Source organism: Episyrphus balteatus, chromosome 1, assembly GCF_945859705.1.
Source record: "Episyrphus balteatus chromosome 1, idEpiBalt1.1, whole genome shotgun sequence".
In the NCBI taxonomy this organism is placed as follows: Eukaryota; Metazoa; Arthropoda; class Insecta; order Diptera; family Syrphidae; genus Episyrphus; species Episyrphus balteatus.
In genome coordinates, this window is record NC_079134.1 from 100122993 (window position 1) to 100140274 (window position 17282).

A 17282-nucleotide genomic window follows, 5' to 3' on the forward strand; every position below is an offset into this window, starting at 1 on the left:
ATAAATCTCGAGATTTATTTTAAATCTACTTCGCTAAATCTCAGATTTGGGTTCAGCTAACCTTAGGGCCAGTTGTACAAATATTTAATCCGTGGTTCAGCAACTTTTATCTTCTGAAATCGGTGGTAAGGTTCCGGTTTAGCACTGGTGCAAGGTCCACATATCGTCGCCCTAGTATTGAAGTGCCGTATACGCCATTTTTACATTTTTGGGAAATCGCATTTAAATGTTCGGAAGATAATTGCGAGAGAACTAACCGCTGGTATTTTTTGATATTTTAGTATGATATATAATTATAATGTGTCTTTTATATACATGTTATTGGACATCTGCAACTCGTTTAGTTTTCAAAATATTTAAATTTTTGTCCAAAATGAGTTTGCCGTATACGCCATGAAAATCAGAAGTTTCTTTTATTCATATACACGTACGTCAAAAAAAAACATAACGTACGTCAAAACAATTCTCAAAATTTTCTTGCATTGCATGAAAAATTTGACGTAAATGCCAAAATTTCTTGTTTTTGTCAGAACAATAGTGAATATCTCGGCAACGAAAAAAAGATAGAAAAAAACGGATAGCAGATTTGAAAAGAGCAACTTCGAAAACATACGACTGCATACCTAGTTCAAAAAATGAAATTTGGCGTATACGGCACTCCAATACTAGGGCGACAATATGTTAAAATAGCCACATCCATGCTTGAACCGAAGTTGACCCGCAGCTAATCCGCCGAAATCGGTGGGTTAAATTCCTGATCCGAGGCTGAACCACGTTTGTACAACTGGCCCTTAACCTAAAATTTCCACCTACTTTCAATCCGAGATTTAGAATAAAACTCGAGATTTATGCTAAATCTACTTCGCTAAATCTCGGATTTAGGGTAGGTGGAAACGTAGTATAAGACTGTTCTTGGACATTTTTGGTTTAAATGACCTCTTTTCCAAGATGGCGGCTGTTCCCGATGTCCTATCATCCCAAAAAATTCACTTTTACGATAAGGACATACACTCAAACACGTTCCATGAAAAAAAATTTTCCTGCGAAAAGTGCAATTTGCCTGGGCTTTTTCGTTTAAAACTCATTTGAGTATTTTTTTCGTTTTTCAAGAGAAACTTCTCGTTGCTCGCTGATTTTACAAGAATTGTTTTTCAGGCCATTGAAAACAGTAAAAGAGTTGGTATTAAATGTTCTTCTATGCAATAGACCAAAGCTAATGGCTCTCCGTCCGTCCATTCGATCCGTATTTATAAAAATGCACATACACAAAATTGCACACAAGGCCATAAGGATGAAAATAATTTTTTTGTTTGTTATATTTAGTTTATATTAAATCAATCCCTTGAAGTCTGTTTACTTTAAAAGTCTAAGAGTTACCAATTAATAATTAATAAAAATTTGAAAATTTTTTTTTGAAAAATCAAATTTTCGAAAACGGGACATTGAATTTTTTTGAAATTTTGTTTTTAGATGTTGATTAGTAATTTCTACAAAATGGCATACCAATTTTATTTTTAAACTTTTTTTTCAAAAAAATATTTATAAAAAATTAGTTTTTTAAAAAACGGCTCCAAGGATTTTGAAAATTTTTTTTTCTAAAAATGCACAGTAATATATCAAATAAAACTGCGTACTTGTTTTGTGGGGCGATTTGATTTCAGATATTGTTTTATTTTTTTTTTAAAAATGAATTTTATTTTTTTTTCATTTGTTTATTGTTTTTATATACCTACATTTCCCAAGTTTCTATATAAAAAGTCTTAAAAACTTAAGCAACTTGAACTCTAAGAGCAAGTTCGTGCGACCCAGTCGTGCATTTTATTTACTCACAAATGTCACATTCATACCAACTGCAAAAAAAAAATTAACTCTTTCGCGAGAAGATGTCGATACTGTATGTGTGTAATAGCTTTTCACTTTTTGTAAAACTTTTTCACGTTTTGAAATTTTTGCAAAAAGTGGCCAATGTAGTTAAGCCTTTACAAAATAAAAGTCATGTTAATTACTTTGGAAGTGACCTAGCAGAGGTTGTAGGCATTACTGAGTACATCATATTTCGGCATTTGAAATTTTTCATAGACCCTCAAAATTTCAAGTAATTGTCAAAAAACCGTTTTTCAATGTTTTCAAATTTCAGAGATTTTTTACTCAGTCATTTTTCGGTGAATTTCAAATTTTTTTTACAGTTCTAAACAGAGCCCGACTAACAAATTTGCTCCTATAAAGCTTTACAGGTGTTAATATAGCTCCTATAAAGCTTTATAGAAGTGATATTGTTTGTTGGGAGGAGTATTTGTTCTTTTTAAAAGTATTTTTTTATATTACACAAGCACCGAATCGGGTGTAGATTTTATGGACTGAGCCCCAAAGTACAACATTTTTCCCCCGTTTTTTACAATTCGGAGACCGTTTTAAGCTACATATTGAGTTTTGAAATTTTTTTTTATATTTATAAACAGTTTTATTGTTTTATTTATGCTGAATCAAATAAGCTTTTCATTATCAAGATTAGTTAAAAATTGTGGAAGTTCTGATTTTCTTACTCGAGAAAGAAATTTCCATTTATTGGGACAATCGAAGAAATGAAAAATTTCTCTGTTCATACTAATGGTAGAAAATTTGTTATGGTATTAACTTTTAGAAAAAATGTTAATGTTTGTAACTACGTTTAAAAAAATTTCATATCGTTTTTGGTTTCTCAGTAGTGCGAATACTTTTGACCCGACCTGTCTATCTTTATGTATTTTGACGTCCTAAATCTGAACCTGAAGTCAGTTTTGCCCAAACACCCTAAAAATTTTGAGTAAATTGCAAAAAGTCATGAAAATTGTTTTTTTTTTGTAATAAATTGAAATTTCTTACTGGAGTAAGAAATCATTACTTCCACAATTTCTAACTGATTTTGATGAATTAAAAGTTATTTGATTTAAAATGAATAGAACAATAAAACTGTTTATAAACAAATTTCAAAACTCAAAATGTAGCTTAAAACGGTCTCCGAATTCTAAAAAACTGGGGAAAAATGTTGTACTTTGAGATACAGTCCATAAAATCTATACCCTTGAGTAATATAAAAAAATATTTTCAAAAAATACAAGTACCTACTCCTCTATTTAGAATTCCACGGCGGAAAGCAAAATTCTTCTGAGTCACAAAAAGTTAATCTAACAGGGGACGATTTTTAAGTTTCAAATTGATTGAAAGCGATATTATTTTGCTGATGACGGGTTGCTTTATATATCAGGAAATAATCTAAATCTAATAAAAGAAAATATTGAAAAAGACTTAAGTGCAATATATACATGGCTAAATATGAATAAACTTGTTCTCAACACCAATAAAACAAAATTTATGATACTAAATAATCCATCACCTGAACTACAATTTAACATACAAATCAATAACACTATAATAGAACAAATAACCTCAATTAAATATCTTGGCATTGTGTTAGATAACAAATTATCATTTAATGAACACATAGACCACATATGCAAAAAAGTGTCAAAAAAGTTAGGAGTCCTTAGAAGGACGCGTAAAAATATTTCTAAAAATAGTGCAATAAAAGTGTTTAATGTAACTGTCAAGCCCCATTTTGAGTATTGTGCAAGTCTTCTCTATTTGTGTAACATAACCCAAAAAACTAGACTGCAAAAATTGCAAAACAAAGCCATGCGAACAATACTAAAATGTGATCGATATAGCTCAATAACTTCAATGCTTGAATCATTAAATTGGCTAAATATCAACCAAAGACTTTATATGATGGCAATGGTGTTTGTATTCAAAATAAAACACAATCTTTGCCCAGAATACCTACAATCTAGTGTACCTACAAGAAGAGTAATACCATATAACCTAAGAAATGTTGAAAAGTTCAATATTATCCGGACCAGAACTAGTAGAGCACAAGCCAGCATACTCTACATGGGATTACAAGCCTTTAACTATCTTCCAATCAACATTAGAAACATCAACACTTTGAATCATTAAAAATCAAATATTTATATATGCCAAAACTTATATTAATTAAAATTTATAGGTCAATTATTTTGAATGTAACATAAATATCAAATGTAAATTATCATTAAATATAAATGGCCACTGAGCCAAATAAAGTTCAAAATAAAAAAATAAAAAATAAAAACGGTACCTAATTCAAGTTATGTTTTTTATACAGATTATTCTTTCCTTTTCAATAAACCATACAAACTTACTTCATTAGTAAATACGTACTATTTTTTATTAATATTTTTAAAAACTTTAAACCCAAAATTGGACATAAAACAATTCCTATACAAGTCCCTACGCACTTTTCGTAAATAAAAAGTGAACAAAATATGATAGCATTTAGAACAATCAAGAATACTCGGGTCTCATTTTCAAAAGGCTAATTACCTGTTTTTATTGTTCTATGTCCCATTAAATTATATTTTCTACTGAAATAACTTTATTATCCCACTTGATCCATAAAGATCATTGATTAACACGTATTACAACAATTACATGAGATCTTGCTTTTCATCAGGATCACAATTCGTGATCCTGGGGGGTCATTCCGTATCTCGATTATCGTCAGGCGTTAACGTTTGGACGATAGAGTTGCTTCACGTAAAATTAAAAACGTCCATCGTTTGGACGATCACGTTTACGCTATTAAGGGCCCAACCCATAGAATCCGTTGCGTCCGTTGCGTCGAAGTTTTAAAATAAAATACACACGTTCTTATGGGAAGCGACGGACGGAGACGGACTTCCCATAAGAACGTGTGTATTTTATCGAGCTGTCAGTCAAAAACTTCGACGCAACGGACGCAACGGATTCTATGGGTTGGGCCCTTTATTATTTTGCTTCACGGAAGACGAAAATCGTCTAAACGTACACGCAAAAACGTTGACGTTTCGGCGATAGCTAAATAGCTCACGTTTCCCATACGTTTATACCCATTTAATATTGTTTTTTTTATTATTATTTCCAGTTTGTGATTAAATGTTATTTAAGGTTCGAGTTTGTTTCTTATTAAAAAAATAAACATCACATTATGTTTCTCTAAAAAAATTTAAATAATGATTTGTCCTAACAAATTTATATTTTTTATATTTATATGTGCAGTACATGCATATAAGATATTTTTTTTAAAGAAAAATAAGCGCAAGAAACAAAAAAAAACATTGTTTGTTTTTCATTTTCTTTGAGTTCATACACCACCAACAAAAAAAAAAACACATGCCAGAAACAGAAACAAAAAACAACACAAATAAAAAAACACAGAGCATCCTTCTTCTTCTTATTCATAATGACAGACAGAGTCAGTATGACATTTAAAGCAGTTTGAGAATTTCTGAAACCTCTCAAATTGCATGAAGAAATAAACGTAGACGAAACGAATTTCGCTTAGTTATGTGAAGCAAATTGTGGACGTTATCATCCACGATCAACGTTTTGACGATTATCGTTTTAAAAATTACAGAATGACCCCCCTGATGAAAAGCAAGATCACGATTCGTGATCCTAATGAAAAGCAAAATCACGATTCGCGATCCTGATGAAAAGCAAGATCTCAATAGTTGTAATACGTGTAAATTAATGATCTATATGGATCAAGTGGGATTAAAAAAACGGCTATTATCTCATTTTCGGTAAAAAGTGGATTCAGAACAATTTTGCTTTCCGCCAACGAAATCTAAAAAAATCGAAAATTGACCAAAAAATGACTGATTAAAAAATCATAGACACAAAGGCCTACAGAGTCGGAGTAAGTAACTTTTTAGTTCTATTAATTTCCTGATAGATTCCAATCCATGAGTGGGTTTACTTTCAATAAATACTTAGTTTCTTTGATGACACATTGACATCACCCATTTAAAGAGAATATTCATACGAATTGTTAAGGGTATGAAGGCATTGAAAAAAAAATCACCGCTGTAAATCTTAAAAAAAAACCCTTAGCTTGTGGAAAACATTGAGGTCATAAATAAATAAATATACATAAATATTTTTTATTGATTATATTATAAGTACCTATACGTAGATAGCCATGTTATTTTTTTTTTCATTCACAGAATGAAACACTTAATTGCTAAATAAAATTTCTAAAAAAAAGTTTTTTTTGAATCTTAAAAAAAAAAAATCGGCAAGCTAGAATTAATTATACAGTATCAAACGTAATATAAAATAATAAATAATAGTGATTAAATAGGAACAATTGTTACATTATTTATAGGCATTGTCTGTAAGATAGGGCAAGAATTAAAAAAGTCTTTGCAGCAATAAAGAAACTAAAAAAAATTTTCTTGCATATCTGATCAAGTATAAAACTCAAAAAGCTACATTTATAGCATTTTTAATTATTATATTACCGGTACTACATGAGAAATTTATGCTGTTTGTTATATTGGCTGACTTTTTACAGCTGCCGGAGTATACTAAATTTGGCAAGGAAATATTATTTCTGATGCTAAAACGATTAAAAGATGGCAGTGACTTAGAACTATTACTTCCGCTTTCTGTATCACTACTCGATGAAGACAAAAAAGACGATGTTGAAGGTGATTTACATTTTTCTTGGCAATCCGTAAACAAGCCACCGTTAGTTCGTATGTCCGCAGCATTGAGTACTTTAAGAATTCCATTGCATCCAATGTAATCAACAGCTTGTTGTGGTGATTCACTTCCCAGATAAATGCGACCACTGTTACCAGTGTACTTGATGACTCCACTATTGTTCATAATTTTAATACGCGTGTCATTACCAACGATATCTAGATTACCAAAATTCCTATTGATACGAACTTTATTTCCATTACCGATGATACGAAGATTATTTCGATTGCAATCGATGCGAAATTCCTTGCAGTTGGCAATAATATCCTTTAAGGCTTTTTGTTTTGAAAAGGTATGCTCTTGATTTTGAGAGGTTTGTTCACTTGATGCACCAATGTATTTAGGTATCACATTATCACTATCTAATACTGGTACACCCATTGTTTATAAGATAATTGTCTAAAGTTAGAACACGGAACTAAATTGGAAATTAATTTGTAATTTTATCTTTATTTCTTTTCCAAACACCCGGGCAAAGTACATCAATTATTATGACCGAGGGGATTCACACTTTCGTTTGGTGTTTATATATTTCTAAAAGCTTTTTTTTATAGTCAACATATGATTCGAATTATATACACTATAGGTACAGGGAATGTATTGTTGTAATTAATTCAAGTTTAATAAATGTATAAACTGGTTCCACCTCCAATGAGGTTCTCTTTATGAATGAATGAATGAACTGAGGACTGATATTGTTTTATAGATTTTTAGTAGAAGCAAAAAGTAACGTCATAAAAGCTTCTATTTGGCGTTCGGGGGTTTTGGTGATTGATTTAAATCTCAGTCTATTGTGTAGCGATTTGGTGGTTTTGTTTGGTTGTTAGTGTTTGGAGAGGTTTGCAAGGGCAATAATAATAATTTGGGGGCAAAGATACTTTTGTAATCATTATCTATACCACATGAGTCGTTTGTATTTTCGAGGAATCAACAAAAAACAACAACATAAAAACTTACATACAGGGTGTCCCCAAAGTTTACGTCGAAACGAAAACGGTAGATAGGGTAGGTGGTGACAGTTATCAGAAAAATAACAAAAACAAATCGCACACCGAAAAAAAAATTTGATAATAACAGCTATCAAATTAACATTTTTCAGTGACAAAAGTCGTCCAACAATTAAAATATCAATTTTGATATTTTATCATATCATTTTGACATTTTTTAATTTCAGGTGGGATAATGAAAATTTCACTTTGACAATTAAAATATCATTTTGACATTTTTTTTAAGTTTAAGTGCATAGTGGAAATTTCACTTTGACAATTATTAAAATATCAATGTTGACTAGATTGTACGTTGTAGTTTATTATAATGAAACCTATTTCTTTCTTTTTCTTCTTTATTATTTTTATTATTTTAAGTATTTTCTTTCTTTCTTCAAAACATTAATGAAAGAGAATATTCTTTACAAAATAGTGGTGATATTATTTTTTCTATTATAGGTGATATAATTGTTTTGTTATTTTCTCCCAAACTGTGTGAAGTAAAATCTTATTGCCGATCAAATTTTCTCAGTGAATCATACATTTTACCTCGAAAAAACACAAAGCGCCTTTAAATTAGTACACATTAAGAATTTTTTATTTAATATTTTTCAATAATTTGGAATGAGAAATTGATATGGAAAAATGATAATAAAATATCAAAAAAAATTTCCAAATTTCATGTGCCGTGACTACAAATCTTAATTTTTCTCATTTTTTTCTTTTGTTACGGAACCTTGAATAACCCTGCTATCAAATGCATTCAATTTTAACTCAGCTGCATCAGTTTTAAAGAAAATATTACTTTTTTACCCAACTTAGTACTAAAATTTTTTACATAACTCTAATTCAATGCGCCGTAGTTAAAAAAAATACACTACGATGTTTCGGCAAGTTGCCTTCAAAGTTGTTGTGTTCAATTCTCTTTTCAAAATGGTACAACATTGTTGGGAATATTCCATAAATAACCGAGATAAATTTTTTTTTCTTAAGAGATTTTTGCGTTTTTCTATGCGTTGAGGTTACCAAAAATTATGTTTTAAATGTTATATCCCAGTCAAATTGATTAATTCAGACAAAGCTGCAAATGATTTTGATTTACTTTGGACATCTCAAAGAAGAGTCCGTCCGTCGTGCGACGGATTCTGAGTTCCGCATAAATTTTGAGGGCCAAAAAACCGTTACATAAGAACATATACATATAAAAAACTTTAAAGCAGGTCAAAATGACCGGCTTTACAGTTGTTCATTATAGGTATATACTAGAATACTGTAACGATGAATAATTACTGAACTACTTTTCAGCTAAATGGCTGAACACACTACCTACTTCTGCAAAGGTAGAAATGTGAACGCACCTCTAATAATTAAGAAACTACCCTCTGAACACATCCCTAAGAAATTCGACTGCTGAATATCCCTTGAAGGCTGAATATCCCAAAATATCCCACTGGACTGGAAATATGAAGCGCCCCTCCTGGAAAGGAAGTTTCGAGAAGCAAAGACGAGAACCTTCGAAGACATTCTCGAATCTCGAAATTCCGGTATAAAAGGATAGTGTGGACACCGACCGGATACAGTTTGGTTTTGAAAGTGAAAGAGTACAATACAAAGTGAAATAAAGTGTTTTAAATTGTTAGTAGTAAATAAAGTGATTTAAAAGTGCGTTTGTTTGAGCGAATAATAAAAGTAAATTGAGTTATAATAAAGTGTGTTTTAATTTGAACGGAAAGATACGTGGAAATGGAAATTAAATAAACGAAATAAGTTTTATTGTGAACCCGTAATAAAACATTACAATACATTAAAAATTAATAAAATATCTATTAAATATCTTTTCCCTTTGACATATAACGGAAAACAAAATTGGAATCCATTGAATAATTATCGATCCCGATGGGGGGATATATCCCCCTGATCCCCCTCCTATCCACGCCGTCACTACCTACCCTATATCTACCGTTTTCGTTTTTATGTTGACTTTCGGGACACCCTGTTTAAGTATTATTTAAAAATAGGATGTGGGGAACAGATAAAAAATTGTTTTTTTTTTGACAGATTTAGATCAAAAAATAAATTGATTTTTTTACCAAACGAAAATACCAATAAATAACAAACACACATACAATATTCAACGTACCCTATCTACCGTTTTCGATTTGATGATGACTTTTGGGACACCCTATATAATTATTATTTAAAAATAGGATATGGGGATGGGGATCTATAAAGACATTTCGGACTGTTCCCTAATAATTTTAGAATACAATAATTAACAATTATATCAACAGAAATGTGCTGCGGAGATACATTTGCCATAGTTAGGGTAGAGGGGGGAGGTTTCGACACCCTAACAGTTAACCCTTAACCACCTACCTGCGGTCTCACAGACCGCAACGGAAAAATTGTGAATTTTGGTGCCTTGTAATTTTGTTGAAGATTTTTTTTATATTACATTTTTTATTTTTATTTAATTCTTTGATATGTTAGTTTATAAGAATGAATACGAAGAATTCGAAATTTTAGGCTCCTACTGTAACAGAGCTCAATATATAAGCACAGTCAGTGACCCATATAGAGGGTAGGTGGTTAAGGGTTAATGAATTTGAGTTGTTTAACAAAATGTAATATTTATATCTTTTTTCTTGTATAATGTAATTTTATATCTTTTTAGGTGTTTACCTTAATTTTGAAGGAAATTCTTAAAGTTACTAATTGTTTCTTTGAAAAATTATAACACAAAAAACAAAAAAAGGGAAATTGTCAAATCCTCCCCCATCAATTGAGCCTCCGTCAACCTCCGTCATAGGTTGGGAGATCAAGTCAAATAGAGAAATTTCAATCTAAAAACAAGAGAAAAACTCAATAATGCAGAAATATATTCTTATTGAATGAAATAAAGTTTACTTTCGGTAATAATACATGATTAAAAGATTATATTTTGTTGTTGTTTTTTGATTCGGGACAAAATTGTTTTCTTTTAATTTCGTACATTTTTGAAGCACTCGAAAGAGTTTCTGTAATATCTGAATAAAAAATTAGTTTTCCGACACTTAAATAAACTTAAAGTTAAATCATCCTAATAAAAAGCAGGAAAAGGAGTATTTAACACTACGTCGAAGCCTCCCCAATTGTTGATGACGAACCCTCCCTTATGCACTTTTTTACTATTTTCGAACAAAAATCTATATATATTTCAATTGTCTCTTAAAAAATACTGATACATATAAAGAATAGAAATTCAACTTAACATTTATGGGGTTTTCGTTTGGTACAAAAATCAATTTATTTTTTGATTTAGATCTGTCAATCCATAGTTCTTATTTTGCCAATTTTTGCCTTCGTTTGGCCAAAAAAATTGATTTATTTTTTGATCTTAGATCAATTTTCCAAATCTGGATTTTTCGGTAGATTTACCCCTCTTTTACTGGCACCACTATGCATCATGATTGACATCCATCAGTTTGACAAGTTTTTGTTTGATAAGAAATCAAAGAAAGAATTAAAATAGGTTTGAATTCAAATGGAAGCAATTTTAAGTGATTTTATTTTCTTCTCAAGCTCATCTTGGGATAAAATAAAATCAACGGTCGAATAAATATTTGACAACGATCGCTGCCTGGTTCAAAGGCACATATACACAGATACACACCAATACTATAGCAAATAAAAATCAATCTGAAAACGTATTCGTTTCGTTACGAAAAAAATCAATTTATAGATCAAAATATAAATTTAGGAAACGAAAACCCCGTTAAAGAAATACTGAATAAATTGACATAATAATTATGAAAAAACACAACAACTTACCGGATAAATTTAACAATTTTTTTGCCAAAAACTTGTTTTGGCGACCGACTATTTCCACGAGTTAGTTTTCACTGCACATTTTGTTTGCTGTTTTTTTAAGTCATTAGAGTAACGGTTTTTCGTAAAATGAAAGAGATACATCTTAAAGGACCGACAAAACATGCATATCACAAAGCCTCCCATGTGTCGAAGCCTCCCGCTTCTACCCTACCTAACCATTAACATCGATTTGAATGGTCTCAAATTTGAAATAACTTCTGTTTTCTTCTATTTATATAAATTACAAACACACATACAATAAATCAACGCGTTGCATTCATGATGAATCCATCCATCCATACATCTTGAATTTGGGGATATACTTAGCAGGGTTTTTTATGTTATTTAGGAATGTTTTCATTGTTTCTTGTTATAAGAGAATTTGTATCATGTTTTTTCGTTGGTCATTTGAACCTTTTTTAAAAAATTAATTTCTCAGCTCGTGTGGGTCGTAGAGAGCTAATTTTTTTTTTTAATTGTAGATAATTTTAAGGACTAAAATAATATTATACAATACTTGCACCGTTTGCAAAATATTAAGGCAAGAGTTTGCTAAACAAAAAAACGACTTTGACTTAATATTACTTATTTTGTATTTGTTTCAACAAAAAGAATGTGCATTAAATTGATAGAAAATGTTGTAACGAACAATTCATTGCTTTATTTTTTGCCGTAGGACATTCTGAAGTAGAGTTATTCCCAAAAAACGATATTTTTGGGTGTTTTCGCACCGGTTTTGCATGCGTTCATTTATCAATTGCTCATTTTTTCTTTAAAATGCAGGACATGAACAGGGCTACAAATTAGGTTAGAAAAATGTTAATCATGACATAAGCTTTTTTCGAAATAATGACAAAGATGTGTTTTTTAACAACAAGAATTTGACTTTAAATGGCTGCCATTTTGTATTTACTCACTCAAATACAATGAAATTACATAAAACGATAGAAAATATTATAAGGAAGAGAATGTATGTTTACTTTTTGGTCTACGACAATCTGGAGCAAAGATATTAGCTTAGAAGTAAAATATCCCAAAAAATGCATTTTTGTGAATAACTCCGCTAAAAAGAATGATCAGGTGGTGAGAAATTGGGTTTAAGCCTTTTAAATATACCCCTATCGATCCATGAAATAAAAACTGACAGTGCCTCTCTGCGCAAGGTCAAATGACGCTTTGACTGGAGTAGCACGCTTATCTTATATTTTGGCAAAATGTGCGTTTAGAAATTCACCCAATACCAAAACGCTTTAGCTCTTCTGGAAAAAATTATTTTCTTAGCTGACGGCTTAAGGGCGCAACCCATAGAATCCGTTGCGTCCGTTCCGTCGAAGTTTTCAACTGACAGCTCGATAAAATACACACGTTATTATGGTAAGCGACCCATAAGCGACGGATCGGACGGAGACGGATTCGACGGAAGAAGTAGCCCAACTTTCTACTTTTTCATCCGTCCTATCCTTTGACATTGGTTGTCAACAATAGATCAGTTCGATTTTCTGTTTCTGAGTGCACACCGGGGAATTTCAGAACTAAGAACTGTGTTCTTTTATTCTCCGATTTTATGAATTGTGAACTTTAATTGTATATTTGTGAAGAATATTTAATAAAAGTAACATTTAATGATATATCTAATAAATTATATCAATTAAATACTCAAATTTTGTTGTAGAGTTCAATTTTACTATGCCAAAGTCATACCTACAACTCATAATTTTTTATAAAAAATTGTTTTTAACTGAAGAGCAAGTACCTACAGGAAATCTAGTCGTGCATTTTATTTTATTAAAAAAAAAGAACAACAATAATGGTTAAAAATTTCTTCCATCAGAACTTCCTCAGTGCACATTCAGCAATAAAATATCGAACACACCTTGGAATTTGAAGTGAGCTGTCAAAAAGAAATCCGTCATACGACGTATTCTATGGGTCACCCCTTTCTGTCCCATCCTTCAACTTCAACTGATGGATTGACGCAACGGACGCAACGGATTCTATGGGTTGGGGCCTTTAGAGTTTAATAGAAAAACGCCACGAAACTCAAAATATCTTGGCAGCTTTAGGGGCCTATTTCTCGTCAAGCTACATTTACTACATCAACGACTTTAAACTTCAATATCTCCATACCATCGGACTTCATGGATAAAATTTTAGTATTTTTGAATTATTCCGACCACCAACAATATTTCCCTATATTGAATGGAGCTTTACTATTGGTGGATGTAGTAAATGTAGCTGATGTAGTTAAGTTGATGTAGTTTGTCGAGAAACAGCCCCAAACCAAAGATCATATAACTAGTATATGATCTAGTTATATGATCTTTGCCCAAACTTTCTTTTTTGCCTTGAGCGAGTCTGACCGCTTTGTTATTTTCAGCACTAAGCCATTTACATATTTATAAAAATATTGGATTTTCTATTTACGAGTGTACCTATTTGTATTTATTTTAAAGTTAGTTACAAATTTGTTGCTGACGAAAAGTATATTGAAATAACGTTGAGCAAGTTACTTGTTAATCCAAAAACTGATTCCAAAAACTCCAATTATTATGAAGTGATGTTTTATTGCCATCTACAGCATCACCATGCATATATCATAGTCTATTCAATTTGTATTCTTTTGATGTACAAACAAACATGCCTAACCTCAACACAATATTCATATAAAAGTCCCATCAAATTCAAACCAAGTCGACAAAGTTTATTAATGTTTAGTTTTCCGTCTACAAGAGGAAGTTTGTTTGGTTAACATCCGCTTGTAATTCAAAATAACATGGCCAAATGAAAGTTTGATTCTTCAGGCGCATAAATATTATGTATCTTCTACTATTATTATACATACATAGATATTTTATTTAATATGATGAGATCAGGACAAAGGGTAAGATTGTATTTTGTATACACGGTATCAATTACGTTAAAAATTCTATTTTTACTTCTTTCTGCTAAATTCTCGTTTAATGCATATTTAAAACCTTTTGGTTACAAAGCTGTGAATTGAAAGAGACGATGAAGAGAAAGCGAGTCAATATGTCGTGTGTTCATTGTTCAAGACACAAAATGGCGAAAAACTGGAAAAGATTTCAATTTACAATTTTTGTTTATTGAACTTGATTGACTTAAAATTAACTTATTTCTAAGATACATTGATTGATGATATATTTTGTTGGCACAAAGGGGGCCTAACATTATACAAATACAGTGACATTGTTATAAAATATAAACAAATATAATACATAAAAATAACATAAAAATATGAGCAAATACAATACAAACTTAATTTAACAAGTCTGCTGAAAAGATTACACAGCCACACAAAAAAATATAAAAGTTCTGGTCTGGGGTTGCGACCAGGTTTTTCATATAGTTTTGGGGTCGCTGAAACCGAATCCGAAGTCCGTTTTGCCCCATCACGTCAGGTTTTCGAGATAACCTCAAAAAATGTCACGAAAACAAAAAATTTTTTTCTCTGATCTGGATGTGCGAATATGTTAATCAAATAGTTTTTGGATCGCTGAATCCAGATTCGAAGTCAATTTTGCCCTATCACGTCAGGTTTCTGAGATATCCTCAAAAAAATGTCAAAACCAACAAAACAAAATTTCTTATCTGGAGTTGCGACTAAGTTTTTCATATAGTTTTTGGGTTGCTAAAACCGAATCCGAAGTCTATTTTACCATATCACGTCAGGTTTTTGAGATATCCTCAAAAAATGTCAGATAAGAACTTTTTTTTTTGAGTTTAGACATTTTTTGAGGATATTTCGATTTCAGCGACCCCAAAACTATATGAAAAACCTGGTCGCAATCCCAGACCAGAACTTTTATATTTTTTTGTGTGGCTGTGTTATTATTTGTTTAAGTTAGTGTGGGCTGGGAACGCTTCTGATTTGTGCTTTTTCCTGCAGTGTTTTTGCTTCTAAATTGTTGGTGTTTATAACTTTCGGCATTAGGGACTTCTGCCCAACAATTCGCTTAATGTTCTAGAAGTCATCACATCGGGGCTTTATCGACCTCTACTGGAACTGTACTGTTAAAGTGTTGAATGAAACTACGCAGGATGATGTAGGTTCACTCCACAGTATCCGGTAGTTTGGGTTGGATGTGTACAGTTCCCGCTGGACTGGGAGTCAGTTCCAGGGAGTCTATAAGGTCTAAGTTCCAGTGTGGAGGCAGTGTGAAGTGTAACGGTTTGTTCCACGACCCTTTGCAGTCTGACGTTCTCGGCAGCGTTGCCGCGAAGAAAAAAGCAGAGAGGGCTATTTTGAATTTTTTTGAGGGCCATTTGACAAAATTGTGGGCCAAATATTTTACTAACAAATTTTTCCTAAAAACATAAAAATGCAATTTATTAAAAATTTTATTTATTCTTTTTTATTTGTTTAAAGCATTAGTAGCCGATTTCATAAACATTTAACAGGCTTTTAAAATTTTAAATGACGTTTTTGTATGGGGCACAAAAAACGATAAATATTTAAAAGGCCTTTATTGGCCATACATTTGTTAAATCTTATTAGTTTACAAAAGAAATTAAAAAAAAACACAGATGTACATTTTAAACTTTTAATTTACAGACATCTTTTAGCTTTGAGCCACTTATTAAAAATAAATAAATACAACTGACGTGAGAAAAATCAAATTACTAAACGAGATAAATTAATGAATTCAGTATACATAGGTACCTATTTATGTGTGGTGAATACACGTTGTAGTTGCGATGCATAGCGATGATATATATTTAATTTTGTAATGCCTTTTAATTATTACTAAGCACCATATGAAGATGAATCTACTAAAACTTGGATTCGTGGGCCATTTCTAATTGGCCCGGGCAAAGGGCCAAAATATAAGATAGGGGGCCAAATGGCCCGATCGGGCACTTTGTGGCAACGCTGGTTCTCGGGTAGGTTGGTTTCGGCTGGGAAACTGGAACTAACGAGTGTAAAGAACTCTTGATATCCAGCCAGTCGGCTATAGCTTTGCCTACGGAACTAGGCGTTCAGGACATAAAAACCGACTGGGCTCTATGACTTTTATGGTTTTTGCATTTTTGAAGGGCTATAGTTCCGAAACTACTCATTTTAAGTATCTGAATTTTTTTTGAAGAGTTTCTTTTTGACCAGCTCAACAAATAAAGCGAGTTTGAAATTTCTGGAATCTAAGTTATAGATAAAGAAGCTAGAGGGGGGTCAAAAATGGCCTGAGTTGTTTCCTGTAAATAAGGATGTAGTGCCAAAGTTACTAGAGAACTTGGCTGGGCACAACCGTGTCCCTTGATTCACGGATAAGAAATAACTAATTGGAATTCACTTCTGATTTATATAAGTAAAACGATTGAAGATTGATTCTTTTAAAAGTATCTTTGGATAAAGCTCTTAACAACGTGACGGTCGAAAAGAAATTAAATGACTATTTGCTTTGCTTGAAATCAATCTCAAGAAAATGTTCTGAAAAGAGTTCGAGTTCATTTTTTGCATACGACCCATTGTCTTTCGAGATTATTATTCATTCGAGATTTTTTTTAATTAAGATTTTTGTATTCTAGATTATATTCAATTGTTTTCTAGATTTTGGTAGTTCGATATTAAATTATGCTCCACCGTTTCTTGGACGGGAATTTTTGAAAGAAATTTTAATTTACTTTAAGAAGTATAGGTATTGGAAAGGACGTAAGCTGAAACTTAGTTCAATGTTGGAGGGACACATTTAACTATCAGCAAGAATTGTTAGATATAAGAATTTATTAAAAAAAAAATATAAACACTGAAATAAGTTTTAACTGATGAAAATATTTATAACCTTTTTTTTAATGATTTATTTTGTTAATATCTATTAAACAAAGCTC

The 17282-nt window shown here is 31.4% G+C and overlaps 1 protein-coding gene across 1 annotated transcript; it reads right to left on the reverse strand.

Annotated features, from left to right (window-relative positions):
- Positions 1 to 6136: 6136 nt before the first annotated feature.
- Positions 6137 to 7287, reverse strand: LOC129921526 (uncharacterized). Its single transcript, XM_056003389.1, has one exon. The coding sequence runs from the start codon at positions 6982 to 6984 to the stop codon at positions 6319 to 6321; it is 666 nt and encodes a 221-aa protein (XP_055859364.1). The 5' UTR covers positions 6985 to 7287; the 3' UTR covers positions 6137 to 6318.
- Between the last annotated feature and the right edge of the window lie 9995 nt (positions 7288 to 17282).